This window comes from Tursiops truncatus, chromosome 2 (genome assembly GCF_011762595.2).
Source record: "Tursiops truncatus isolate mTurTru1 chromosome 2, mTurTru1.mat.Y, whole genome shotgun sequence".
Classification (NCBI taxonomy): Eukaryota; Metazoa; Chordata; class Mammalia; order Artiodactyla; family Delphinidae; genus Tursiops; species Tursiops truncatus.
The window spans coordinates 10,738,260-10,763,623 of NC_047035.1; the positions used below are offsets into that span (position 1 = coordinate 10,738,260).

General features: G+C 51.5%; 2 protein-coding genes and 1 pseudogene across 5 annotated transcripts in view; 1 reads left to right on the forward strand and 2 right to left on the reverse strand.

Moving 5' to 3' along the window:
* The window catches only part of DDX24 (DEAD-box helicase 24), a 19,662-nt gene extending 8,602 nt beyond the window's left edge, over positions 1–11,060 (forward strand). Inside the window, exons 4-10 of one of the 2 annotated variants that reach the window (XM_033850677.2) lie at positions 682–1,221; positions 2,302–2,455; positions 2,716–3,231; positions 5,241–5,316; positions 7,288–7,476; positions 8,871–9,000; positions 10,503–11,060. In XM_033850677.2, coding sequence (XP_033706568.1) covers positions 682–1,221; positions 2,302–2,455; positions 2,716–3,231; positions 5,241–5,316; positions 7,288–7,476; positions 8,871–9,000; positions 10,503–10,774 — 1,877 coding nt within the window. In that variant the 3' untranslated portion in view covers positions 10,775–11,060. The remainder of the gene's footprint in view (positions 1–681; positions 1,222–2,301; positions 2,456–2,715; positions 3,232–5,240; positions 5,317–7,287; positions 7,477–8,870; positions 9,001–10,502) is intronic. The other variant, XM_033850678.2, reaches the window with a different exon arrangement.
* The window catches only part of OTUB2 (OTU deubiquitinase, ubiquitin aldehyde binding 2), a 35,581-nt gene continuing 10,911 nt past the window's right edge, over positions 695–25,364 (reverse strand). For 2 of the 3 annotated variants that reach the window (XM_073800085.1, XM_019918616.3), the window contains exons 2-6: positions 22,529–22,624; positions 21,039–21,157; positions 17,638–17,722; positions 16,862–17,056; positions 695–16,017 (exon numbers count right to left, since the gene is read on the reverse strand). In XM_073800085.1, the coding sequence (XP_073656186.1) occupies positions 15,811–16,017; positions 16,862–17,056; positions 17,638–17,722; positions 21,039–21,157; positions 22,529–22,624 (702 nt within the window). In that variant the 3' untranslated portion in view covers positions 695–15,810. The remainder of the gene's footprint in view (positions 16,018–16,861; positions 17,057–17,637; positions 17,723–21,038; positions 21,158–22,528; positions 22,625–25,364) is intronic. The other variant, XR_012329859.1, reaches the window with a different exon arrangement.
* Positions 22,636–25,119, reverse strand: LOC101334855 (regulatory factor X-associated protein pseudogene; annotated as a pseudogene).

Sequence of the window (25,364 nt, forward strand, 5' to 3'; positions counted from 1 at the left end):
TGTGATAAAAGTTTCTTTATACAGAGATCACTTATTTGCTTCTGCTTGGGGCATTTTAATTTTGGAACCACTTTAAATTCTCAGCTTGAAGTGGTTTGTTTTGTTTGTTTGTTTTTGTCCACACAGATGGTGTGAATACTTGGGCTCCATATACATTCAAAGGCTAGTTTGAAAATGTTCAAGCATAGACAAAAGTTTTAAAATTTTCTCGAAAACTACGAAAATTTTCTTTTACTCCCTCCTTCCCCACCAGAGAAAGGTTTTGGGAAAGTATTATACAGATTTCCATTCCTTACCCTTCAATTTTGTGTTCCTGTACAACAGCAACACACACACACACACACGCACACGCACACGCACACGCACGCACGCACGCACGCACAAAACTTGCCCATCTCTTTAGGGTTTCATTGTTTGGACATTTGTCTGTAGTTTATTGGTGACCTCAGCCCGCAATGCCAGTCTGTCAGACTTTTCCTCAGACTCCTAATTACAGGTGCCCTCTGGTTGCAGTGCTGTAGGGGTACCATACCTGTATAGGGTAGAAGGAGCTTTGGATTGGTCAGGGTGGCACTTGGCTATTTCAGGGTCCCTTATTCGGTGTAAAGGATAGAATCAGGCAAAAGTATGTACATCTGTTGATTCACACTGTTTTTGTTTGTTTTTTGTTTTGCTTCTAAGGAAGTGGGAAAACTCTTGCCTTTGCCATTCCAGTGATTCATGCAGTGCTGCAGTGGCAGGTGAGGAAGAAGCCTATCCCAGCTCTAAGTAACACAGGAGCACCGCCTGGGGAGACCAGTAATGAGGCTGGAGTTGAGATGGGATCACCAGGCAGGGCTGGAACTGAGTCTGGAGCTCTGCCTGTTGAGATTGGAATTGAGGGTGAAGCACTGCCCAGTGAGGCTGGAGCGAAGGCTAGAGCACCACCCGGCCAGGCAAGAGCCAAGATTGGAGCCACAGTCTCAAACCAGGTGCTGCCCTCCTGTGATGATGATGATGCCGGTGAAGGACCTTCTTCCCCGATCAGGGAGACGCCCATTCCCAAACAGGATGAAAACAAGGAGGAGAAGCTTGATGAAGAGCAGACTAGAAAGTTAAAACAAGAATTGGGTGGCAGAATTGCACATCCAAGGCGTCCTCTGCTTGGACTGGTTCTGACTCCCACTCGAGAGCTAGCCGTTCAAGTCAAACAACACATTGATGCTGTGGCCAAGTTTACAAGTGAGGTTTAATTCCGTTTAATAAATGTTGCCTGAAAGGATTCCAGTAGCTGGGGTGGCAGAGGTGAATCAGCTGTGCCCGCCCTCTAGAGGGAACCTTTCTCTTCTGCCAGAGAATTAAGCCCGACAGAAAACTGTTTGAGTGACACATTCTTTATTCTCCCAAGGATAACACATAGCGAATGCTATTCTAGCTGCGTAGGAAATTAGTTAACTTATTGGATACAGTAGATACTTGGGGCAGCGTTTGGCAAACCACTGTTTGGGTTTTTGTGGGTTTTTTTTTTTTTAAAATAAAGTGCTGCCACACCCACTTACTTACATACGTCTATGGTCACTTTTGCATCACCAGTGCCGAGTGGAATAGAGGTATAGTAATTGTACAGAGACCATTTAGCCCACAGAGCCAGAAATGTTTACTGTTGGAAAAGTTTGCTGACTCTTGCCTTCGGGCATTAGAACTTAACTTTTTCAGGGAATTCTTTGGGAAAGGCTGCAGAGTCGGGGTTTCAATTTTATAGTAAAAGGAGCAGTTACTTGTCAAGCTCTGACTGTATCTTACAAGGCACTTTACTAAGCACTTTGCTTGCCTGACCCTTTGTGTTCCTTCCATACTGGCTACCTTGCAAAGTCCTCCACTAGAGAGGAGAAGAGAACACTAACCATCAGAGGAGATTCAGTTTAATTTTAATTGAGGGGCATGGGCAGGAACTCCTAGGGGAGGTGTGTCACAGCTACAAGTTACATCTTTCCCAGCACTGTGGTGCACCACTGCTCATTTTTTCCAGAGCTTTGGATGTCACCATGCCTGGGTTCAAATCCAGCCCTACTGGTGTGGTTGGAGGGGAAAGAGTAGAAAAAAATGAGGTTGGGGAAATAGTCAGGGCCTAGATCATAGAAGACCTGGTAAGCCCTCTAGCAATGGCATCAACAGGGCAGGCGAGCTCTTAGCACTCCCCTGGAGAGGGGAGCTGTGCTGGTGACTCGCAGCCTTTACTATTCTGGGGGCACCTGTGTCAGCGTTGGAAGAAATAAGCAATCAGTCTGAATAACAGTGTCCCTTATGTTTTGTGTACCACAGGCATTAAAACTGCTATTTTGGTTGGTGGAATGTCCACACAGAAACAGCAGAGGATGCTGAACCGTCAGCCTGAGATTGTGATTGCCACTCCAGGCCGGCTGTGGGAGCTAGTTAAAGAAAAGCACCCTCATTTGAGCAACCTTCGGCAGCTCAGGTGAGAAACAGTGCCTCCCCTTTCCCGCAGCCCCCGTTCTGAAGTGGACCTGAGGTGACATGGCACAGTGTGCAATGCCTTCTCCCTGTTACAAAGTGCCCTGGTGTGGCACTAGCCAGACTTGGGCCTTTAGAAAGCTGAGCATGTGTGAGGGGGGTTAGCTGAGGGCCCTGGGGGTGGTGGGGCGGTAGAGTATATGCCGTGGGGGACTCCTCTTACCTGCTGCTGACCAGGTGATGTGGGTCTGTCTGGATCTGTAGGTGCCTGGTGGTCGATGAGGCTGACCGCATGGTTGAGAAAGGCCACTTTGCTGAGCTCTCCCAGCTGCTAGAGATGCTCAGTGATGCCCAGTACAACCCGAAGAGACAGACGCTTGTTTTCTCGGCCACGCTGACCCTGGTACATCAAGCTCCTGCTCGAGTCCTTCACAAGAAGCACGCCAAGAAAATGGACAGGTCTGCCAAACTTGACCTCCTCATGCAGAAGATTGGCATGCGGGGCAAGCCCAAGGTCATCGACCTTACAAGAAAGGAGGCCACGGCAGAGACACTGACAGAGACCAAGATCCACTGTGAGACTGATGAGAAAGACTTATATCTGTACTACTTCCTGATGCAGTATCCAGGCCGCACCTTAGTGTTTGCCAACAGTATCTCCTGCATCAAACGCCTCTCTGGGCTCCTCAAAGTCCTGGATGTCATGCCGCTGACCCTACATGCCTGCATGCACCAGAAGCAGAGGCTCAGAAACCTGGAGCAGTTTGCCCGTCTGGAGGAGTAAGTCAGGCCTGTCCACAGATTAGCCATTGGGTCTATGTCGCCAGGATGGTGGGAAGCTACCTTCTCTCATGGGAGCCTTATCGTAGAAGGTAGCCTTTTTTTTTTTTTTTTTGCACAGCGTGAGGCAGGCTCACTCTCATCTAGTACATTTGGTTGCTGGTAATACCCAACAGAAACTTCTTTAATAATGAGTAATGGTGACAATAATACCTATTATTATTGAACACTTAACAATAGATTAAGTATTGTGCTTGCATTTTAGATACATTATTACATTCATTCACTTCTAACATCCTCGAGAAGAATAGAATCATGGTTAAGAGCACAGACTGGAAGCGGACTGCTTGAGATCACATCCTGGCTGTGTCACTTCTAGCTGGTCAGATTACTTCTTCGTGTTTCAGTTTTCTCATAATCAGTATAATAATAAAAGTTATGGCAGAGGGTTGCTCTGAGGAGTAAGTGAATTTATGCATTTGAAGTGTTTAGAACAGTGCTTGGCACATGGTATGAGCTTGCTAAATGTTAGCTTTAATACTTAACCACTTGTCATTATTCTTATTTTATAGATAAAAAAAGTAAGGTCTAGAAAAGCACATAAGCTTGCCCAAGGTTTCTCAGCTTGGAAGTGGTAGAGCTGGGCCTCAGACCGGCCTGTCAGACTGTGGAGCTCATGCTGTCATGTCCATCTGCTTTTGGGCCAGACTGATGGTCAGGCAGGCAGCACGGTGCAGACTGTCAAAATGAGGGCCTGGGAAGCTGGACATTAAACTGGTTTCTGCCCACATTGTTTTCTCAGGTTACCGGTTACAGATTAGTTTCAAGAACAAGTGGTTCACTTCCCTCTCAATGTTAGTAAGTAGAGTTAGTGGTTCATTGGATCAGGAGTTGGCAAACTATAGCCCATGGGCCAGATCTGGCTTGTTGCCTGTTTTTATTGGTAAAGTTTTATCGGAACACAGCGAGGCCTATTTATGTATCGTCTATAGCTGTTCTTGTGCTATAATGGCAGAGTTGAGTAGTTTCAACAGACATCACCCGTGAAGCCAAAAATAGTTTACTCTCTGGCCCTTTACAGAAGAAATTTGCTCACCTTGACTTAGAATGGTGGTTTAATATTTTACAAACTTTAGTTTGCATCATATTCCGCAGCCCTATCTCAGAGATGCAGGAAGTGGGGACCCTGAAGGGCCTAAAATCTTTAGTTTTTAAGACATACCTCAGGTGCTTTTGACTCCCCTCAAACTACACATACATTAAGAAACATCACCCAGTACATATTATTAAATGCTTGCGGTGAACCTGGCACTGTTCTAGGGGCTGGTAATAGAATAGTGAGTAGTGCAAAGTCCTTGCTCTCGTGGAGTTTACATCCCAGGGGACAGAGGTAATAAACTGAAAAGTAAGTATACAGTTTGTCAAGTGGTGCTAAGTGCTAAGAAGTAAAGTTGTATAGGGAGTTGTGCAGACTGTGGGTGTGTGGTCTGGGAGGCTTTTCTCATAAGGTGAGATTTGAGCAGAGAGTGGAAGAAAGTAAGGAAATGTGAATATCTGAGGAAGACCTTTATGGCCTAAGGTGCACTAAGTGCACAGGCTGGGAGGTAAGAGCAGGTTTGGCATGTTTGAGGAAGAGCGAGGAGAGCAAGGACGCCTGTGTGACTGGAGGGAATTAAGTGGGAGGGTGATAGGAGATGAGGTCACCGACCTAGAGTATGGCCCCATTTAATGCACTTGAGGTAGTCTTTATTATTGCGGAGTGTGGCTTGTCGATTGCGGCCAGTGAAACCCAGGTTTGGATCCTGGCTCCGCTACTGAGTAGCCATATATATACCTTGGGAAGTTAATCTCTGAGCCTCAGCTTCTTTGTCTGTCTAAGGGAGATGTGTAATAGTATCGTCTCGTAGAGTGTCCGTAAGCAGTCGTGTTTAGAGTACTCAGTTGGTGGTAAGAATTTGACTAATGACAGCCGTTAGTCGTTATTAATGAGCTTTCTCTCTCCGCCACAGTTGTGTTCTCCTGGCGACAGATGTGGCAGCTCGGGGCCTGGATATTCCTAAAGTCCAGCATGTCATCCATTACCAGGTAGGGACATTAGGGAATTTGTAGGCATCTCCTAACATTGAGTGGGGAATTTTTAAAGCAAGGGTTGAGGGAGGGAGGAGGAATTGTTGGTCCCAAGGCCTCATGCAACAGAGAATACCACGAGCGTCCGGTGACCAACTGGCTGCTGCCACTTTCAGAACACTGTGGTGAGAGTTATCCTCCAAAACCTCTCGACACTGTCTGATGTCAAATATCAGATAGCCCCTTTCTTTTTGACTTGGGCAGGCTACTTAATATGGGCAGGTTAGAGTCTTAGTTTCTTCCATGAAATGGACATAATAAGTTCAGCATGTAAAATGATTACCCTGCTTGTAGAGAATAGAAGAGTGTGGTAACTAAGTCCTGCCTGGGCTTAAATCCCAGCTGTGCAACCTTGAGCAAGTTACTTAGTCTCTTTGTGCCTCAGTTTCTTCATTTGTTAAACGGCGGTTATTACAGTATCGACTCCTCAAGTTCTTATTAAGGTGAAGTAAGTTATGCGTGAGGAGTTTCGAAAGCCAGGTGGCACTTCCTGAACGTTAGACGCTGTTGATACTGACATGAGGATCAGCGCGTGTGCCTGGTAAAGGTTAGCCTAGAGCAGCCGTCAGGCGTGCGGGCTGCAGAGCCGCGCTTCCAGCGCTCGAGTGCTTCTCGGCTGCTGCCTAGCGGGTTAGCTCTCGGCATGTTACTCCGTATCTCTGCTTTCAATGTCATCGTTTGTAAATTGGGAGTAATAATGCTACCTGCGCCATAGGGTTATCACAATTAAATGAGCTAACAAAATACCGTTCTAGCCCCTAAGAAGTATCACATCCACCAGAGGACGTGAGATGACCTTGCCCAGAATTTAAGGCAGAAGATATTAGAAAGCTGCAGAATAAAATCGGAGAGAGAGATAACTGCTAGTTTGGGAGGTTAGGAGGTTGGAAAGTGCTTTCTAAATGATGCTTGGCATTTACGGATGGAGAGGATTTGGGCGTGTAGAGGTAGAGAAGGAAGGAGAAGGGGAAAACGTGGAAGGGGGCAGCTGACAGGGAGTGAGAAGAAGAGGATGTTATGTGTGTATGTATGTTAGAAGAGGAAAGTGAAGAAGGCATCATTTCCCACACCATTACGAACCACTGATAATCGTGCTTGGAGCACTGCATTGGAAAAGATACTGAGCCTTGTCGGGGCTCAGTGGAGGAGACTGCTCTTGGTTACTGGTGTGTGCCGTGGGTGTGGGAACGGAGGGGTTGTCGGCTGCCGTGCCACATTATCTGTGGATAATGTATCCAGATTTTATTGGAGTAGAGGCAGCAGAGCCCAGGCGTTAGCATGGTCTTTAGAGCTGGACTGCTTCATTTCGAATCCTGGCTCCACCATTTAGTTGGGTAACTTAGGGGAAATTGCTTAACATCTGTGTGTTTCAGTTTCCCGGTCTATAACATGGATAATCCTGAAAGCATCTATTTCACGTTATTGTTGTTGAGGGATAAATGGGGTAGTAATACATGCAGAGTGCTTAGAATTGCCTGGCACATTGTAATTATTTAATAAATGTTGCTTATGATTACCATCATCAACCATCCATGCAGAGTTAATGAAGAACCATTAGAGTTTCTTTAGGTAGAGGGGTTATGATGGTCAGAGCTTTGACTCAGGAAGATGACACTGGCAGCTTTGGGTTGGGTCAGGGGGGCAGTGGCAGGACTGGAGGCCAAATAAGAAGTGACTGCCATTGTCCAGTTGAATGGTCATGACGACCTGAACCAGGGCAGGGGGCAGAGCCTGCACAGTGAATGGGCTAAACCTGGGACAGTTTGGATGTGAGACTTAGGGACAAGGGCTGGATCTGCCCACAGTGCTGGAGAGGTTTCTAGCTGCCTGGCTGAGAGGGGGGAGGGTCCAGCCTTGGGTTGTTGGCCTTGAGGGGAAGAGCAGTGCTTGGTGACAGCCACGATGACCTCCCAGTTCCTCCTTTGGCAGGTCCCTCGTACCTCGGAGATTTATGTCCACCGAAGCGGTCGAACTGCTCGTGCCACCAGTGAAGGCCTCAGCCTGATGCTGGTTGGGCCTGAGGACGTGATCAACTTTAAGAAGATCTACAGAACCCTTAAGAAAGATGAGGACATCCCGCTGTTCCCTGTGCAGACAAAGTACATGGATGCAGTCAAGGTAAAAAGAAAAGTTCGAAGCCTAGTGCTAATGAGGGGAGGGATTCGGCTGCTCCCTCACTTTGCTGTGAGATTCTTGCAGTACCACCCTTGGAAACTAGTTAGTAGTTCTGCCAATAGCTAAGCAGGGAGATTTGTAAAAAAAAAAAAGAAATGGGTGGGGGGCACTGTGTCTGGCAGAAGGGGGGATAGGGCGAGTGGCCAGAGTGGGAGGAGTTTTCTTCATGAACCCTTCCTTCCCTCCGCCCCTGAAACCTCCACCACCACCACCCCCCCCCCCCGCCCCCATGGACAAGGGCAGTGAGCATGGCTGTCTGGACATGCCTTTGGATGGAGGGTTATAGGGAAGTGAGGTCAGTGTGTCGTGCTGAGGCAGAAACTTCAGGGATGTGCTGTCACATCCCTGAAGCAGATGCCTGTAATTCCTACCTTCGGGGGTTTATTTTTAACTCAATAAACATTCCCTGAGTGGGTGCTGCTTATTATGGGCTGCAGCGTGTCAGGCACCAAAACAGGGTGGGTTCTCTTCCATAGAAATCCACTGGCTCGTGAGGCAGGTTGAGTCTGGCTGAAGTTCAGGTACAAATGGAGCACTGTGGACTGGTGGGTATATGGTAACATTGGTAGGAGATTTAGTTTCCTCCAAGCCTCCTGCAGGCAGAGATGTGAAGGGGTGAAGAAGGGATGGACTTCCAGGAATTGGGGGAGCAAAAAGCAAGGAATGGTTCAAGCTCTGCTGGCTCCTCTGGCTCGAAAGGACTGTTAGCTGTGCAGGGAAATAGGGCAGGAGGTGAGATGGAGCGGTGGGGAAAGCAGAGGGGATTAGGAGCCACCCTGGCTTCCCGTGGCTCTTTTCCCTATATCACAAGATCCTTCCCATTTTCCTGCTGTATCCTGTCGCTGCGGTCTGAACCCAGAACCCAGGAGAAGGAGCACGGAAATGTTTTTGGCAGAGGACAGTGTGGAAGAGGGGATGGAAGTTCTGTGACAGTTCTGTGTTGTCCCTGTGAGTGAGAGCGGGGCCCTAACTGAGGGCTCTCGGGGTGTCTCCAGGTCTCAGCTCAGCTATGGAAGCCAGCTGCGGTGTCTGCGGAAACAGTTCCCTTTGGCACGTGTAGCTCGGGAGTCTGACGGAGGTGGGCTGCCAAGAAGAGGGGCTGTTCGAGCAGGTTTGGAAAGCCAGCTCTTGTGGTTCGTGTGAACACGCTCACAAGGAGCAGTTGCCCTCTGTGCTTTCATCAGGAACCAAAGCAGATGCATTGTGATGGGAGCTGAGGTGCATCTCACTGAACACTGATCTCAAGAGCTTGTTTAAAAACACAACTTAAATGAGACTTTTCTTCCCAGAACCCTGAATCCTCTGTCAGATGAATACTTTCTGTTCCTTTCCTCTAGGAACGAATCCGTTTAGCTCGACAGATTGAAAAAGCTGAGTATCGCAACTTCCAGGCTTGTCTGCACAATTCTTGGATTGAGCAGGCGGCGGCTGCCCTTGAGATTGAGCTGGAAGAAGAAATGTATAAGGGTAAGGGGCGAGACGGACTTGAGGAAGGGTTCATTCAGCTTGTATCTTTCGTTTTTCCCTTCAGCTTCTGTCTGTTGGAACCTCCCCACCACCATGGGTCCTATCAAAATCGGCAGGGCGCCTTTTCCTTCTTCGTGACAGGCCCTAATCTCAGATGAGCCTAAAGCCCTCAGCCTTGGTCTGCTTCTGTCATCGTTTGTCCGGAGCCTATAGTTCCACCCCTCGTGTGGAGAGGCAGTGGAGTACAGTGATGTCAGGGCAGGCTCTGTGGCCAGGCTGCATGTGATTGACTGCTGCCTCATCCCTAACTAGCTGTGTGACCGGGTCAAGTTATTTAACCTCTCTGTCGTACCTAGGCTGTCCTCATTTATAAAACGCAGGTCGTAAAGTACCTACCTACCTCATGGGGTTGCAAAGATGGCTTGAGTTAATGAGGATAAAGTGCTTATAACCGTGCCTGGCAAATAGAAAGTGTTGGGTACATTTTAAGTTATTTATTGTCACCTGTCTTCCAAGCTGACAAAGCACTTCTGTCATCATCTCATTTGATCTTCTCCAGCCTCATGATGTAAACAGAGCAGGAATTGTTATTACATTTGGGAACTAGAGGCTCACAGAAGCAATTTGTGCAGGGAAGCAGCTCCAGCACCGGGTGTTGACTGAGCCCCTGCTCCGAACCTAGGCCAGAGACTAAGGATTCAGGGATGAATCTGTGTGGTCCTTGCTCTGGGAAAGCTCCTGACTCTTAAGAAGTGGTAGAACCACATCTAGAACTAACACCAGAATTAGGTCCAGTGCCCTTTCCACCCCACAAGTGGGCAGCTCAGCTGAGGTGTTGGCATCTCGGTGCCAAAGCCAACAAATTCAGAGGCAGGCTTAACTGCTCTCTGCTCAGCATGGAAGCCAGGAACCAAATCACTAGGCTCGATGACAGTCAGTGGTCCTCCTGGTAGCTCAGGCTTGGGGCTAGGGCTGTGATGTGAGGCCCTGGCTTCCCTTCCTGAGGCCAGGCTGGCGTGCAGCCCTCTGGCCATGTCCGCGTCTGCAGGTGCAGTTACAGCGCTGGTGGGGAGATGCAGGGGGGCTGGGCTGCATAGGTGGCTTTCACTGTCTCCTGAGGGGTTTGTAGCCGTCCAGTCACCAAATTCCAGGCAACCAGTGGGTGGGTCATAGGAAGAAAAGTGATCTTCAGGTCAGGAGACTGGAGGAGTAATCTCAATTTGGCGGCTAGCTCTGTGACCTTCAGCAAGTGACCTGGATTTCCTCAACTGTAAAATAAAGGTAATTCCTGTCTTAGAGGGGTTTTTGGAGGAGTAAAGGACAGAGTGGCCCTGAGTGGTTCTCCTAAACTGTGTTGGAAGTTAGCCAACACTAGTTTCTGCAGAGAGCTTTCCTCCCCAAGAGTCCCAGAACATTTCTTATCACAAGTGTTATCCATCAGGGGACACAGAATGCTCCTACAGGTCATAGTAAACATGATCTATTTTGAATTGTGTTTCAAGGAGGAAAAGTTGACCAGCAAGAAGAGCGTCGGCGACAAAAGCAGACGAAAGTCCTGAAGAAGGAGCTGCGCCATTTACTCTCCCAACCGTTGTTTAAGGATGACCTGAAAACCAGGTATCCCACTCAGTCTGGCAAGCTGCCCGAGCTCGTGTCCACCCCAAGAAACGGCGAGTCCGCGCTGAGCTGCCTCTCCAAACAGAAGAAGAAGAAGAAGAAGAAGCCGAAAGAGCAGCAGCAGGAACAGCCACGGCCAAGCACAAGTGCAGGCTAACTGCCCCCCAGGTCAGGGTCTGCTGGTGACCGCACGTTGTGTCTGTGTCCTCTGGTTGTACGGAAAACCTTCGCACCTTTGACTTCACGCCACTGTCAGCCCCAGTTACAAAAATCTCCCTCTTGAACACACCACCTCCCACAGCAGGAGAGACCTCATGCAGATCTGTGTTGTTTCACAGTACGAATTCTATGTACAGCAGCTTATATATTTCTGCGTTCCAGTGTTTACAGGCTCCTTGTATGGTTAACTTGATTTCCTCAATTAAAAACAGTGGTCAGAACCAGCGCATTTTCTTGAGTTTTTAGCCAGGATATGGGGACACAGTCATAGTCCTCTGGCTGCAGGATGCACGCGGGGTGTGTCTCACTCCGCTGCACGGTGTGGATAGAGCGAGAGGCTGGTGAGCTTCGCAGATCACTGTAAAGTCATTTCTGCCTGGGTCCGCAACGTGTGTTCCCGTTTTTCTCCACAGAAGAATCCTAACAGCTCCTTAGCTCTACCTCACAGCTGCTGTCTTGTCTTAGCCTCGCTGGGAGGTGGGCAGGGAAGAGATTGCCGGCTTCCAAGAGAACACAGCTTCCGTGACATCACAGAGCCACGTGTGGGGAAGCCAGGAGCAGTCTGCTGAGTCTGGCTGTGAGGCACCTGGGATCTGGCCCTGGCCAGTCTCTCCAGCCTCGTCTCTCTGCTTCCTTCCTCTGTGTGACAGAACCGGTTGCTGCCCACGGTCTCACGCCCCCATTCTTTTGCCCTGAGCCTTTGTCCAAGCTTTTCCTTGGCCTGTTTGCCTTTTCCTGCCCCTGAGCACTGCTGGCCCCTGAGACCCAGGAGGTGATGTGTTCCTCTCGTGAGCTCCCACAGTACCCAGGCTCACCCTCTTCACGGCACTTGCCACACTGGCCTCCGGCACCTTGCTGAGCTCCCTGCGGGCAGAAGCTGCTTATTACTCCTTGCAGCCCTTGCACTTAGATCAGGGCCTGGTGTAAATATGTGCTGAGGGAACCCGAGACCTCCCGGCGCCACCGCAGCTTCCTCCGGGTCAGCCTGGGTGAGTAGCCACAGTCATGGGAGAAGCACTGATTTCTGCACAGCTAAGTCTGGGCTTCTAAACAGACGTTCCCTTGGCCTCATGGTTGGCAGCTGTGTTCCCTCGGTCCCTGTGGGCAACTGCAACAGGGTAGTTGGCCTAAACTCAGATTCAGGTATCACTGAGTGTTGGTTAGGTATTTTTATCTACTTCGATTGTCATCTGGTTTTCCGTCAAGGCCCTGGGACATGAGTCTTAGAGTACCCTCTTTTGCAGTTGAGAAAGCTCACTGTGAGTGGCTAAGACTTGCTCAGGGTCACACGGCAGTCAAGTGGCAGAGCTGGGATAAGAACCTTGGGTATTTCCTTGTAGGCCCAAGGGAAGTTCAGAAAACTGCTTTGGTTTTAAAAGTCAGCAGTGTTGCCAGAGCCTGTCTCCCCAGTGTCACCAGTGACTGGGAGAGGAGAATGCAGAAGAAAACAGCCCTAGTCTGTGAAGCTCCTGAGTGACAGCTATCAGAGGATGGCAGGGGGGCTCTCCATTTTCCAAATGATACAGTGGAAGTATACGCAGGGTCAGGGTCCCTTAGCAGCACCTGAGCCATGAGAGGCCTGAGGATACTTGGCACAGTCCAAACAGAGCCACTAATGTCCTTGCCCTCTAACAGCAAATTCCTTTTTGTGGGGTAACATGTTAAAGAGCTAGGTTTTAAAAGATAGGGCCAGCCTCCCTGACAGTTTTGCTGTCTGACCTGATGAGGTGAAGCTTTGGTGAGGCCTGTGGTTCCTTTGGCACCTCCAGCCCAGCCCAAGGACAGAGTTTCCTGAGTGTCTGGACCTTTCACTAAACAAGGACACTCCTACCCGTGCTAGTCCACTCACACGTACAAGCCCCATAGGATAGCAGTGTTGATTTTTGGTGCATACCAGGTACCAACTATTAAGAAGCCAGGACGAACAGTTGTCATGGAAACCATTTTAATGCTAGGAAAATGTTTTTACCCATTGCCCGAGGAAGCTGTGGGCCTGGCCTACGTCCCACGGGACAAGGGGCCCCTGGGGAACCATTTACTGAGCCACAGCCCCTGCCCCTATTTCCGCTCAGCACGGGAATGCGTTTGGTCCTTAGACTTCTTCCCTGTTTGGGAAACCACAGTGCCACTGCCAAGGTGGCGTGTTTTCCCATCTTGCAGTGTTCTGCCGCAGCCCGCTGGGAAGGGTCCGTGGGGGGAAGCATCCCACTTGTAGGGCGCTCGCTAGGCGCCAGGTCTTGCGATTGTTTTCACATGTAATCTTGTTCCACTTGAACCGATAATTCTGTGACGTGTTGTCTCCATTCCACTAATGTGGGAACTGGAACTTGGAGGTGAAGGGACTTGGCCAAGGTCATATAACTAGTTAGTGGCAAAGCTGAAGATCTGAACCCAGGCAGCCTGGCTGCAGAGCCACTCTGTGCTTAAAGTAGGAACCAAAAGCAAGGACAGTGGTTTTTGTTGCCAGATATTCGCACTGGTTTGTAAAGTTCCCTTTGGAAGGAAGGTAACACGTGCAGTTGTAAAGACAAACTCTGAAAGCAACCTTCCTTCCAGCTTTTGGTCTGCAAAGAGAAGGCTTTGTGGGGTGGGTGAAGAATTACCCAGGAAGTGTGATTGCGGGCGTGACTGGCTGCAGTACATAAGCAGGGCAGTGTCCACGGGTGACTGGGTTTTACATTTGTTACTTAAAGCTTCTCTGAATTCTGCCACTCCTTTCCTCCATAGTGCTTTCCCTTCAGAGACAAGATCTGAGGGCAGATGTGAAGGGAAGAGAGCAGTGGCTTGGGTTTGCCCAATGGTTTTATGAAAAACGGGAGAGCAGAGAGGAAGGTCATGAAAACAGCCTGCCTCTCTTGGGCATTCTGATTCTAAACTGATAGGATCTCTCTTGGGAAGAGGGTCCCACATGAGCACTGGCAGGCTCTCCGGCCTGGAAACACAGCACAGACACACCTCAGGGGGAATTTCTCCAGCCTGTCTGCCAAAGAGAAAGCTTTGCTTTTGTGAATGCTACACAAGCTACAAATGCAGTTAAGTGGCCGCCAGTGCTGGTTATACTGTGCTCGAGAGCCCAGCTGGAGGCCCAGGACCCATCTCACAACTGCTCAGAGCAGCCAAGATTCAGCTCGGTGTCCTTCAGTTTGGAAACAGGGATCGTGATACTCACAAAACATGTAACATGTTACCCCACTCTTACAGTGTACTTGTCACAGCACTCCTGTCCAGTGATCAGAGATCAGGGTCAGCTTTACATTCCTGTGAAAAAGTGACAGTCACTTAGCTTGAGCCCTTGGGGTCCAAGTTCCAGCCAAGGGCAGTATGGGAACCTGGGTCCCTGCCTGGCATTACAAGCACCCTGACATCAGTTTTCACAAAGGCGGAAGACTGATACCAATCTGACATTTGCATACAAGGGTTGGGAGCAGTCTGTCACCCAGTCCTCCTGGTGCACAGTTTGCCTGTCGGCAGACACCACAGCCTGGCACTGCAGCACCAACAGGTTCTAACAAACCCCTGCAGAATGGAACCTGTGAGGCCTTCGGTTAAGGAAGGCAGTTCCACGCCCTTGCATTCTCCATTTCTTCCCAGAGGAAGAGAGCTTGCTGGCAGCGCCCCAGCCCAGCCAGGGCTCCTCGAGATCCTGAGGCAGCAAGGTGAGGAGGTTATTAAGGGGCATACGTCCAGGTGGATGAACAGGGAGACTGGCAAGCGCCAGGGCTCTTGGCTACCAGGCGGTTTCCCCAGAGGTGATCTCCCCACGGCCAGTCTCCTCGGCTTATCTCTGTTCTTTCCCACTAACCTCTAGCCAGCCCATAAGCCAAACAGAAGCGGGGGAAGGGGAGAGGAAGCCAAAGACAGCCTCAAAACACCTTGTGTGTGCTGCTCAGCTGGCGTCTACGGCTGCACGTGCTGATCGATGTCTCCACCTGGCTGAGGATCCATGTTCTACTTCCAGGATGTGTTGGGGACGATGAGACACCTTCTTGGCCCCAGACCTTAGGCTTTCTCAGTGTCTGTCCAGGTGGGGCTGGCGGCAGAACCCTGCAGGGCTGCCCGCCAGAAAGCAGGCAGTCCTGGCCCTGAGGGAGATAGAGGGGCCCGACAACTCGGGCTTCACGCTGATGGCTACAGGCCTCTTTCTAGACTTTGGCACAAAAGTATCTTTTTCCTCAAGTTAGGGGTAAGAAAACAGTCATGAATGCTTGGAAGTACACTGAAGCCCTCGCATTCAAATTGGCCTCAATTCACCGTGTGCCCAAGTCCAGTCCAACAGCTGACTGGACTTGATTTTTTATAGAACTGGTAAGTCACTCAAGACAGCTGATCTTGGGCTTTTCTTCTCCTACAGAGAGGCACTGCCCCTGGTGAAAATAAACCAGAGGACCCCATTTTTATACCACAATGGAATGTCAACACTGGCAGGAACCTCCTCCAGATGAAGAATTGGGCCCAGAGAGAGGAGGTGTCCTATGCAAGGTCTCAGAACTGGGGTAGAGCCAGGGCATATGGCTTCCTAGCCCAGAGTTAGAAAACATTTGATCCTCCATGAAGATAAATATTAAAAATATCGCCAAGTTACCACCAGTCCATAGTGAGTAGACCTTATTCCCAGTGACTTTGCCCAAAAGGCTGTACATTTTCTAACTATAGTCTAAATCGCTTAGAAAAATTGAAAAGCTGCAATGTTCCATTCAGAATGCAGTCCCGTAGGGCTTCCCTGGTGGCGCAGTGGTTGAGAGTCCGCCTGCCGATGCAGGGGACGTGGGTTCGTGCCCCGGTCCGGGAAGATCCCACATGCCGTGGAGCGGCTGGGCCCGTGAGCCATGGCCGCTGAGCCTGCGCATGCGGAGCCTGTACTCCGCAGCGGGAGAGGCCACAGCAGTGAGAGGCCCGCGTACCGCAAAAAAAAGAAAAAGAAAAAAGAAAAAACGCAGTCCCTTTAGGTGACAGGCTCCACTGCATGGTCTAAAATTAACGTTTATCGGCTGTATAAAGGATGTTGTAGTGGGACGTTTTATAGAGCAGGTAAACGGAAGGGACGGCACACTCGGGGAACACGTGGTGGTTCAGGGCCGTGTCCATTTCGTCCACATACTCCACCTGCAGGGCAATGTTCAGTGCCTGGGACAGGGCCGTGATCTGGATGTGGTCACACTCCGTGGCCATGGGCTCTACTTCCTGCAAAGGTCACAATGAAAAAACAACCCAGTTGAGGATGGAGGCCTCGCAGAGGACAAGTGAGAGGTCCAACCCTGGCTTTCGTGGTCCTAGGTCAAAACCTCTGCGCTGGGAAATAATCTCCACAACAACCTGTGAGGCAGATGTTGACATCTGCATTTTCCAGAGGAGGAAACGCAGGCTCGCTGAGGAGGTAACAGATAGACATTGCCACAGTTGCAAGGCTTGAATCTAGATCTTTTTGATTCTGGACCCCCTAGTTGTGAGAAGAGGACACTACTTGGAAGAATCTGGAAAGGGGGGCAGGAGTTTTTCAGCTTGGGCTTCCTAATGCACAAAGTCAATCTCAGCAGAAAGGGACTTTATCATAAAGGGATTTCAAGCTTACGTGCTTACAGAGGGCTGGGTGAGCGAGTGGCTGAGTCAGTGGAGACACAAGCTGCCTACTGAGTCCCAATAACCAGGGCAGCTGCCACTTAGCTCCTGCTGATGACTGCCGGGCAAGAAGAAGGCCTGGGAAGGACTTCCCTGGTGGCGCAGTGCTTAAGCTCTGGGGTTGCTACTCTGTAATTTTGTGAACAGTCTAGTCCAAAGCCCTTATTCCTCAGATGAGAAATCTGAGGCCCAGAGAGGGAAAGTGACTTGCCCAAAGCCACACAGTTTGGGCAGAAGGAGGATGTGTTCCGGCTTGCTAACCTAGTGCTCTTTGAATTGCAATGTAGACATGACATCCAGGTCCCCTGGTTAGGGAATGCTGGTGCTAAAGTCTCCTACGGAGAGAGGGATGAGAGCGGAGCCCAGGGCCAGAGGCCGAGTCCCCAAAGCCTGGGCCCCGAGGACCTACATGAGTGCAGAAGTCTCTGATGTCCATCTCCTCATCGATGAAATGTCGGAAGAAGTCTCCGCGGTTCCTGATGAAGGCTGACGTGAGCAGGCGCAGGAACTGCACGATTTGGTCCGAGGAGCTCTGGTCGTTGAACACCTTCAGCAGGCTGGACACAGAGCTGTCCTTCTCCACGAGCTCTACCACACTGTAAAACTGCAGCCCTTGGGCCCTCAGCCAGGGGACGGGCAAACCCCGCCCCTCCCTCCACGGGCATTTCCATCTTCAAATCCTCAAGTTGAGGCGCCAAAATCAATCAATCAGATCCCGCCAAAGCTCGGTAACAGGGTTAGAGAGATTCTGTAGTGAGTCCCTCAGCCCGGAGTCACGTCTAAGGAGCAGCGGTTAGTCTCCCTCCTCATTGCCGTGGTTGCAATTCTTATTTACAGATTCAAAACTGACAGTCTTCCAACCCCACCGCCTTCACTAGTGGGGTCCGGGGAATGGGGTGGAGAGGGGAGGGGCGGAAGGAGGCTGGGGGAAGTTTCCAGCCTGAGAGCTAGTGCCCCAAAGGAGGTACCTCCTCCCAGAGAGACGGCAGGGCCCTGGGCTCCCTGTTCCCTCGATGTCCCCACAAGCAGGAAGCAACCCTCAGCCCTTCCCCAGCTGGGAGGAGCCAGAGGGGCGCAACCACAGAGCCCTGGGCGGTGAGGGGACTCCGGCCAGTGCCCGCTCCTGTCTGCTCTGCCAGCGAGGGAGGACCTGGCCCCTCAGCTGTCGTGCCCAGCTTAACTCACAGCATTAAAGAAGTTTTGGAACTTGTGCTCCTCGAAGCCAGCAGCCAGAAGGTCGTTTGGGGTCTGCAGTACACGCTCTTTGAACCTGGAGGGGAAAGACTGGTACTTACAAGGAACTGCAGGGGGCGCTGCTGTGACATCAGCTGTCATCCCACTCACCCACCAACCCCATACACACCTGAGAGGGTACGTGTCATTTTTCTACTAGGACTTTTTTTCTAGTAGGACTTTTCTACTTTTCAAAGCACTTCCACGTGGACCACACACTGATTTGTTCCGTCCTCCCCTGTACAGTCATGGGAGGTGGGTAGTATACCCATTTCACAGATGAGGAAATTGAGGTAATCACCACCCACTCCCAGATACATTGATTCTACCTTTCGAAGGTCTGTTGACTCTGTCCCTCCTTCCTGTCCCCATGGTTCCTGGTGTGTCAACACCATCTCTGGCCTGGGCCACACCCAGCCTTCCCTCACTCCTGGTCCCCTCTCCACAGGGACCTTAGAGTGACCTGCCACAGCCTTCTCCCTCAGGACGCAGCTCCTCAGCACAGGCGTCCTGGAAGGGCCCCTGCCGAGCTCCGCAGCCTCATCTCTGGTCAAGTCTCACAGCTTCCCTCACACCCCACAGTCACTACCCATTTGCGTTTTCACCCCTTAGCCTCCACTGTCCCCTTAGCCAGGGATGCTCTTCTCAGAGGTGTGCTAGCGCTGGTTTGTACCTGCTCACAAGAGCTAGTTGTTAAATTTACGCATTTTGCCATCCAGGTGTTAAGCAGCCATTATTTAAGAATCAAGTTATGTAAACTTAAATAACTTTAAAACACAAATTATAATCTATGCTCTCGAGGTAATCTTTGTCTACTGGGCGTGGATGGTGGCAATATGATTTGGACTACAGCATGTGTTACGTATCTCTTCCCAACTCCCTGTTCAGTGACCCCATGATGGTAGCTTGGAAAAAAAAATCATGACGAGTATTTATACTACAGAAATCAACTCGCACCACAAATCAGGCCTCCTGGCCAAACAGCCACTAAACTTCTGCCAGCACTGACCATCCCTCGAGACCTGGTCCAGGGACCCCTGCTTTGTTAGTGCTCCCACTGCAGGCCCCCCACTGGCACGGCCCCATCTGGGACCTGTCCTGGTCCCCTTGGGGATGGCGAGGAGCTGCCCCAGGACACAGAGTTCAGCAGCAGAGATGAGATACAGTCCAAGTGATTGGGCCACAGAAGGGGGTACATCCCCCGCAGGAAGGACCAAGTGGAGAGGCTCTGGGGGACCAGCTGGCACGGGCGTAACCGCAGCCTGTCCCCTGGGAGGGGAGACCAGACTCTAGGGTTTTCACGAGGGACTAAAGGCACAATGAGAAAGGCCTGGGAGGCTTAGGTGACTTGTGGGACAGGGGAGGTGAGGGGAGGGTGGTGTGTGTGAAGTGGAACCATCTACCTGGAAGGTGAGGTGCTTCTGCCGAAAGGCAAACCACCAAAGGCTGGGCCGGCCGGCGTATCTGAGCCCGGTTTGGCCAGGGCAGGTGTAGGAAGGAGTGCTGTGCTGGGAGCCGCAGCCCTGCTGCTAAGTCGCTCTCCGGCTTTGGGCCATAGGCTCCCCTTTCGCATGGCATGGGTGATGGTAACAGGCCTCCACGAGAGGTGCTGGGAGGGCCCCTCTGGCCACTGTTCTGTGAGGCTGTGAATGTGCACAGCTCTGTTCCCAGCTTTCCTACCTTCACACCCTTCCCCTCCCTGGCCACACACTCCTGAGCCCCCGCCGCATCCCCCCACTCATTCCTCACCAACGACTGCTGGCCCCGCCGTGCCAGCCCTGGGGACACAGAGACGGCGACACACAGACCCAGTCAAGCGAGGGACGAACACCCAGGGCAGGACTCCCGCCCCGACGAGGTGAGGGAGGAGAAGGACGGAGTCAGGACTTGGAGCACAGGCCCTCTCAGCCACACGCCAGCTTTAGTGGGACCTTGGGCAAGTCACTTAACCTTTCCGAAGCTCGGTTTACTCATCTGTAAAATGGGGTAACACCCTCCTGGTACTTCCCACTGGACCCCACTTGGATGGCTCATGGGGATTTCGGACTTAGCAACATGGACCTCCTGCTTTTTTAACTCTCAGGCCAAACCCCAGGCACCCATCCTCGACTCCTCTCTCTGCTCACACACCCCACTCCAGCCACGAGTGAATCCTGTTGGCGCCCCCCTGCAGGGCTCTGTGATCGACCTCCACCTGCTCAGGCCACCGTCACCACCCCTCCTCTGGGCTCTCCCGGAGCACGTCCCCTGCTGCTCCCTGGCTGCGCGCCGCTGCACTTACCCTGCACGCAGCAGGCCGCACATCAGGCCCCTTGCTCCCTTGAACCCTCTGTAGCTCCATCTCATTCAGGCCAACATTCAAGGTCCTTAAAAAGGCCCGTGAGGCCCTACCCCGCCTGCCCCCGCCACCTCTCCAACCCCTACTTAAAACTGCAGCCTCTACCCCTGGACAACCTGGCCTCCTGTCCTGCCTGAGTTTTCTTCCCACAACGCTTATCACCGTCTGACACATCAAGTACGCTTCGTATCCACTGTCCCTCTTTTCCGGTCAGGATGCCAGCTCCACAGGCAGGGTGTTTTGTCTCTCGTTTGCTGCTGCATCCCCAGGGCCCACAACACAGTCTGCGTGTGGCACCCAGTTGGGCGATGGCTGCAGGAGCAAGGGGGCCCCGGACGGAAGGCAGGGTAGAAACCTGCCTCGGCGAAGGAGTTCTGGTGCCGGAGTCCACGGTGCAACCACAGGGGCTCTGTGACCTGTGGCCACTCTGCACTCTTTCCCAGGGTATGTGGGGAAGGGTGTCTGACAAGGAAGCCCGGGGTCCTCATCCAATCCTGTAAGGGCTGTGAGACCTCCAAGGACAAGAAGCAGCTCTCAGCTCCTTGCTCCCCAGCATGGTCCGAGGCCCAGCAGCAGGGGCGGCTTCTCCGGGAGCTTGTGAGAAATGCGGAATCCCCCGCCCTAGACCTACTGAACTGGAATCTGCATCTGAAGAAGATCCCAGGGGGGTTGCACAAATGATGAAGTATGAGAAGCCTCGAGCTAAGCCAAAACCCGAGGGTCTAAGGGAGGATCGCTACGGGCAGCAGCTGCGGGACAGAGGGACCTTGGACAGCATCAACTCTGGATCCAGGCTGACCAGGTGGACCCCTGGGTTACTCAAGGTCAGCGAGATCATCCAGAACAATGGGGCAACGCTTCTTTGTGTTCTCCTTGCAGTGAGTCTTCGAGAACGCACCCAACGCGACTTGCCTAAGCGCACTGAGACCGGAGGGCTGAGAGTGCCCGCTAGGTCACTGTCCCTCCCCAGCTGGCCCCTTGGCAGCCCACCCAGCATCCCCTGTGCCCCACTCACTTGAGTATCTCCCTGCTCTTCCCCAGCAGAGATTCCAGGTAGGAGTAGCCCAAGGCCCGGTAGAAGCAGTTCCCATCCCCCTTGGTCTTGCGGATCGCAGTGAACCTTTTGCTGAGTTCCTGCGGGGGGCAGAGGAAATGTGGGTGTCTGCACCAACAGCACCCCCGTCGTGTCCCGTCAGGGCCGGGGCCCCTGCCTCCCCCACGTAACACCTGCTCCCTCCTCTCAGACTGGCTGCCCTTCACGGTGTCCCAACTCTCATCCCACAAAAATAAAACTACTCAGAGTGTGTCCTCTGTCAGACACTGAGCACGAACGGGGTTGGGGGGGGTCCCACAGCCCTGCCCTCGGGAGCCTACAGTCTGAGGTGAGATGGACAGTCAGATGATTGTGACAGGAGGACAGGGGAAGCGCCGGGGTGCCACGGAGCAGTGGCATCTACATCAGACTTCAGCAGTCCAGGAAGACTTCCTGGAGGAATAGCACTGAGAGGAGGTGCAGCGGCGTGCATGGTGGGGCAGTGAGGGTGGGCATGCCTGTGAGGTGGGCCAGGAGGCTGCAGAGTCGGTAGGAAGGGCCTCCCCAGCCTTCTCCAAGCAGTCTGGCCAGTCCTTCAAAGGGTTTCTTGGGAGGTGTGGCCTCCCCATGCCACCCGCTCCGGCTCTGCTCCTGGCTGTCAGCTTCCCTCTGAAACAGCCCGGAGTCCCCATGGCTGCCTCCCGGGCCTGCCTACCATCAGGGTTCTGACAGCAGAGCTGGTTTTCAAGGGGTCCCACCAGAGTGGAGCTGACAGGGCCCACCAGAGGCAGGCCGTAGGGAAGGATGCGCTCCTTGAAAACTCCATCTCAGCTCCCGAGGGGGTTCCAGGGGACACGAGAGTCAGTGTGCTGCCCAGCCTTTGCTCCTGTCCCGGCGGGAAGCCGAGAGGTGGAGAGGGGGCACCAGGGGAGCGCCCAGGCTCCTTCTTGTTCTGTGACTGTCCATGCATCCTTCCAGCAACCCTACCCCCACTTTTTCATAGCCCAGCTGGAGTGGGCTTTCCCTCCTGAGAGATGCCCTTGCAGGGCGGTTACAAAGACGACTTTTATGAGGTCGGCCTGCTGGTCTAAATGCCAGCTCCTCCACGCACTAGCAGTAGGGCCGTGTGCTTGCCATTTAACTTCTGTGCCTCGTTTCCCTCAGCTGTAAAACGTGGGTAATAGAAGTTCTGACCTTGCAATGTTGTACTGAGGTCTCAGGGAGAAAGGAAACACTTAGGAGAGTGCCTAGCTTTTTAAGAACAAAAGTGCTATTTTTTTTTCTCTTTGCAGCGAAAGGATTTCTCATTAAGGCAAATGCCCAACATCACAATATTCTGGGAGCCCTTTAATTTGCCCAGGAACCTGGTCCAAATGCGAAGCCTTTTTTACCCTCAAAGTGTCACCTCTTTCTCTGCTCCCAACTCCAGCCCATTTCATCTAGGCTCCCCTTCTTCTGACCCTCTGCCTTACCTGGATTTTCCTCTGGTAAATCCTGTTTTCAGGATGATCCCGAAGAATTGACAGAGTGTCACATTTTTCTGATATTAGGTTGAAAGATGCTTCACTCTGAAAGACAGAAAAAGGAGCGAAGCTGTAACAATTTTCAAAAGCAGCTGTTGGGCTTTCACCAACAGAAAGCCTCTGAACTGCTGGCTGCAGGACACAGTGAATGTTATCTCCCCCCGACAGAAGCACCTCCGGGTGTGTGACTAGTATCCCAGATGCCATGGTCCCCGGCGGGCAGGGAGCCAGGGTCAGGCCCACCATACAGGGGTATCAACTTGTAACTTCCAAACTGATACGTTTTATAGAACATAATACCTCAGTGCACAAAAATAAATTCAAAATGGTTTAAAGATTTAAATGTAAGGCCTGAAACCATTAAACTTTGCTAGAAGAAAACATAGGCAGTAGGCTGTTTGACATTGGTCTTAGTAACATTTTTTGGATATGTCTCCTCAGGCAAGGAAAACAAAAGCAGAAACAAACAAATGAGACTACATCAAACTAAAAAGCTTTTGCACAGCAAGGGAAACTTTCAACAAAAGGAAAAGGCCATCTACTGAATGGGAGAAGATATTTGCAAATAATATATCTGAACAAGGGGTTAATATCCAAAATATATAAAGAAGATATACAACTCAACATCAAAAACACAAACAACCCAATTAAAAAACGGGCAGAGGATCTGAATAGACATTTTTCCAAAGAAGACATACAGATGACCAACAGGCCCATGAAAAGATTTTCAGCATCACTAATCATCAGGGAAGTGCTAATCAAAACCACAGTGAGGGGCTTCCCTGGTGGCGCAGTGGTTGAGAGTCCGCCTGCCGATGCAGGGGACACGGGTTCGTGCCCCGGTCCGGGAAAGATCCTACATGCCACGGAGTGGCTGGGCCCGTGAGCCATGGCCGCTGAGCCTGTGCGTCCGGAGCCTGTGCTCCGCCATGGGAGAGGCCACAACAGTGAGAGGCCCGTGTACCGCAAAAAACAAAACAAAAAAACCACAGTGAGGTATCACCTCACATCTGTCAGAAAGGCTATTATCAAAAAGACAACAAATAACAAGTATCGGTGAGGGAAAGTGAACACTTGTGCACCATTGGTGGGAATGTAAATTGGTGTAGCCATTATGGAAAACAGTATGGAGATTCCTCAGAAAAACTAAAAATAGAACTACCATATGACCCAGCAATTCCACTTCTGGGTATTTATCCAAAGAAAACAAAAGCACTAATTAGAAAAGATATATGCACCCCTATGTTCCCTGCAGCATTATTTACAATAACCAAGATATGGAAGCAACCCAAGTGCCCATCAACAGATCAATGGATAAAGAAGATGTGGTATATATATGCAAAAGAAGATGTGGTATATATATGCAGTGGAAAATTATTCGGCCATAGAAAAAGAATGAAATACTGCCGTTTGCAGCAACATGGATGGACCTAGAGATTATCAAACTAAGTGAAGTGAAAACAGAGAAAGACAAATATTACATGATATCACTTATGTGTGGAATCTAAAAAAACAAATGAACAAATATAGCAGAACAGAAACAGGGTCATAGATGCACAATGTACAATACGTATTTGTCCCCAAATGCACACACATTCATAGGAAAATGACTGTTTACCTTCTACCGGCAAATCTTACCCCATTTATCTTTAGTATAAAAATATGTCCATCCACTACAATAAGATAAAAAACGTGTAGGACTTCTTGATAAATTCCCTCACACTGATGTTCCTGGAAACCGCTGTTGTCTTTGCTCCAAAACTTGCTGAATTAGGAGTTGCTGCCGTTTCTGTGAAAACTGCACCACTTCTGGACTTCTTAGTAATGACCGTCTTTTCTGATTTAACACTTGTTCTAAAAGAGTAGGTCTTGCAGGTCGATCCCCCAAAGATCCTGTTCTCTGTTTAACAGTGGAGAGTGTATTACCTGCACTTTCCTCGAGTTTGACGTTTCCTGCGCCACCAGGCTGGGCGGCCCCACCGCGGTTCGGGGCCTGGTGGCTTTTCTGCTTCTTGTACTTATCCTCGTCCATCTGGTTGCAGTGCTTCTTGCACATCCATGGCTTGTGCTGCTTGGCCACCTGGCTGGGGATCTGGCTGCAGCCCTCGTAGGTGCAGGTCTTGCTCACGCTGCCCCGTCTCCGGGCTCCACCGCTGCCGCCCTCTCCCCCAGAGTGGGTCCCCTTGTCCTCCAGATCCTCCAGACTAGCCGTGCTCTCGCCTCCCCCCGGGGGGGTTCGAAGTGTCCAGCAGGTCTGCCTCATCTTCTCCCGCCTCCCCCTCGCCATCCCCCCCGCCACTTGGCACAGGTACCGATCGGGCAGCCCGGGCGCTGCCCCCCAGGGCCGGAGCCTGCCGCAGGGCGCCCTCGGCCACAGCCTCGTCCTGCCCTCCACGGGGGCGCGTCACCAACAGGGTGAACTGCGAGGCCGCGGCCGGGCCGGGGACAGGGGCGGGGGCCCCGGGGCGGAGCGCGGCCCTCGGCGACAGCCTGCACCTCCGCGCTGCTGAGACCTGGCGGGGGTCCACGACCCCGACCCTTCAGCACCTGCCGGGCCCAGCTGCACTTAGCAAACCAACGGCCGGGAACCCACTAGAGGAAAAGTCTCCGGCCATCATTTTTGACAGCTGTCACCGGGCGGCCTCTCAGCCTCCTCACTGACTAGACAGTGGCCTCCGCCTAATACCGCAGTGCTTGAAAAGGAGCCTTCGGTGTTACAAACCCCTTCCCATCTGGAGAAATGGGGTGGATTTTGATGATGAGATTCTCCAGAGCTCACCACCGG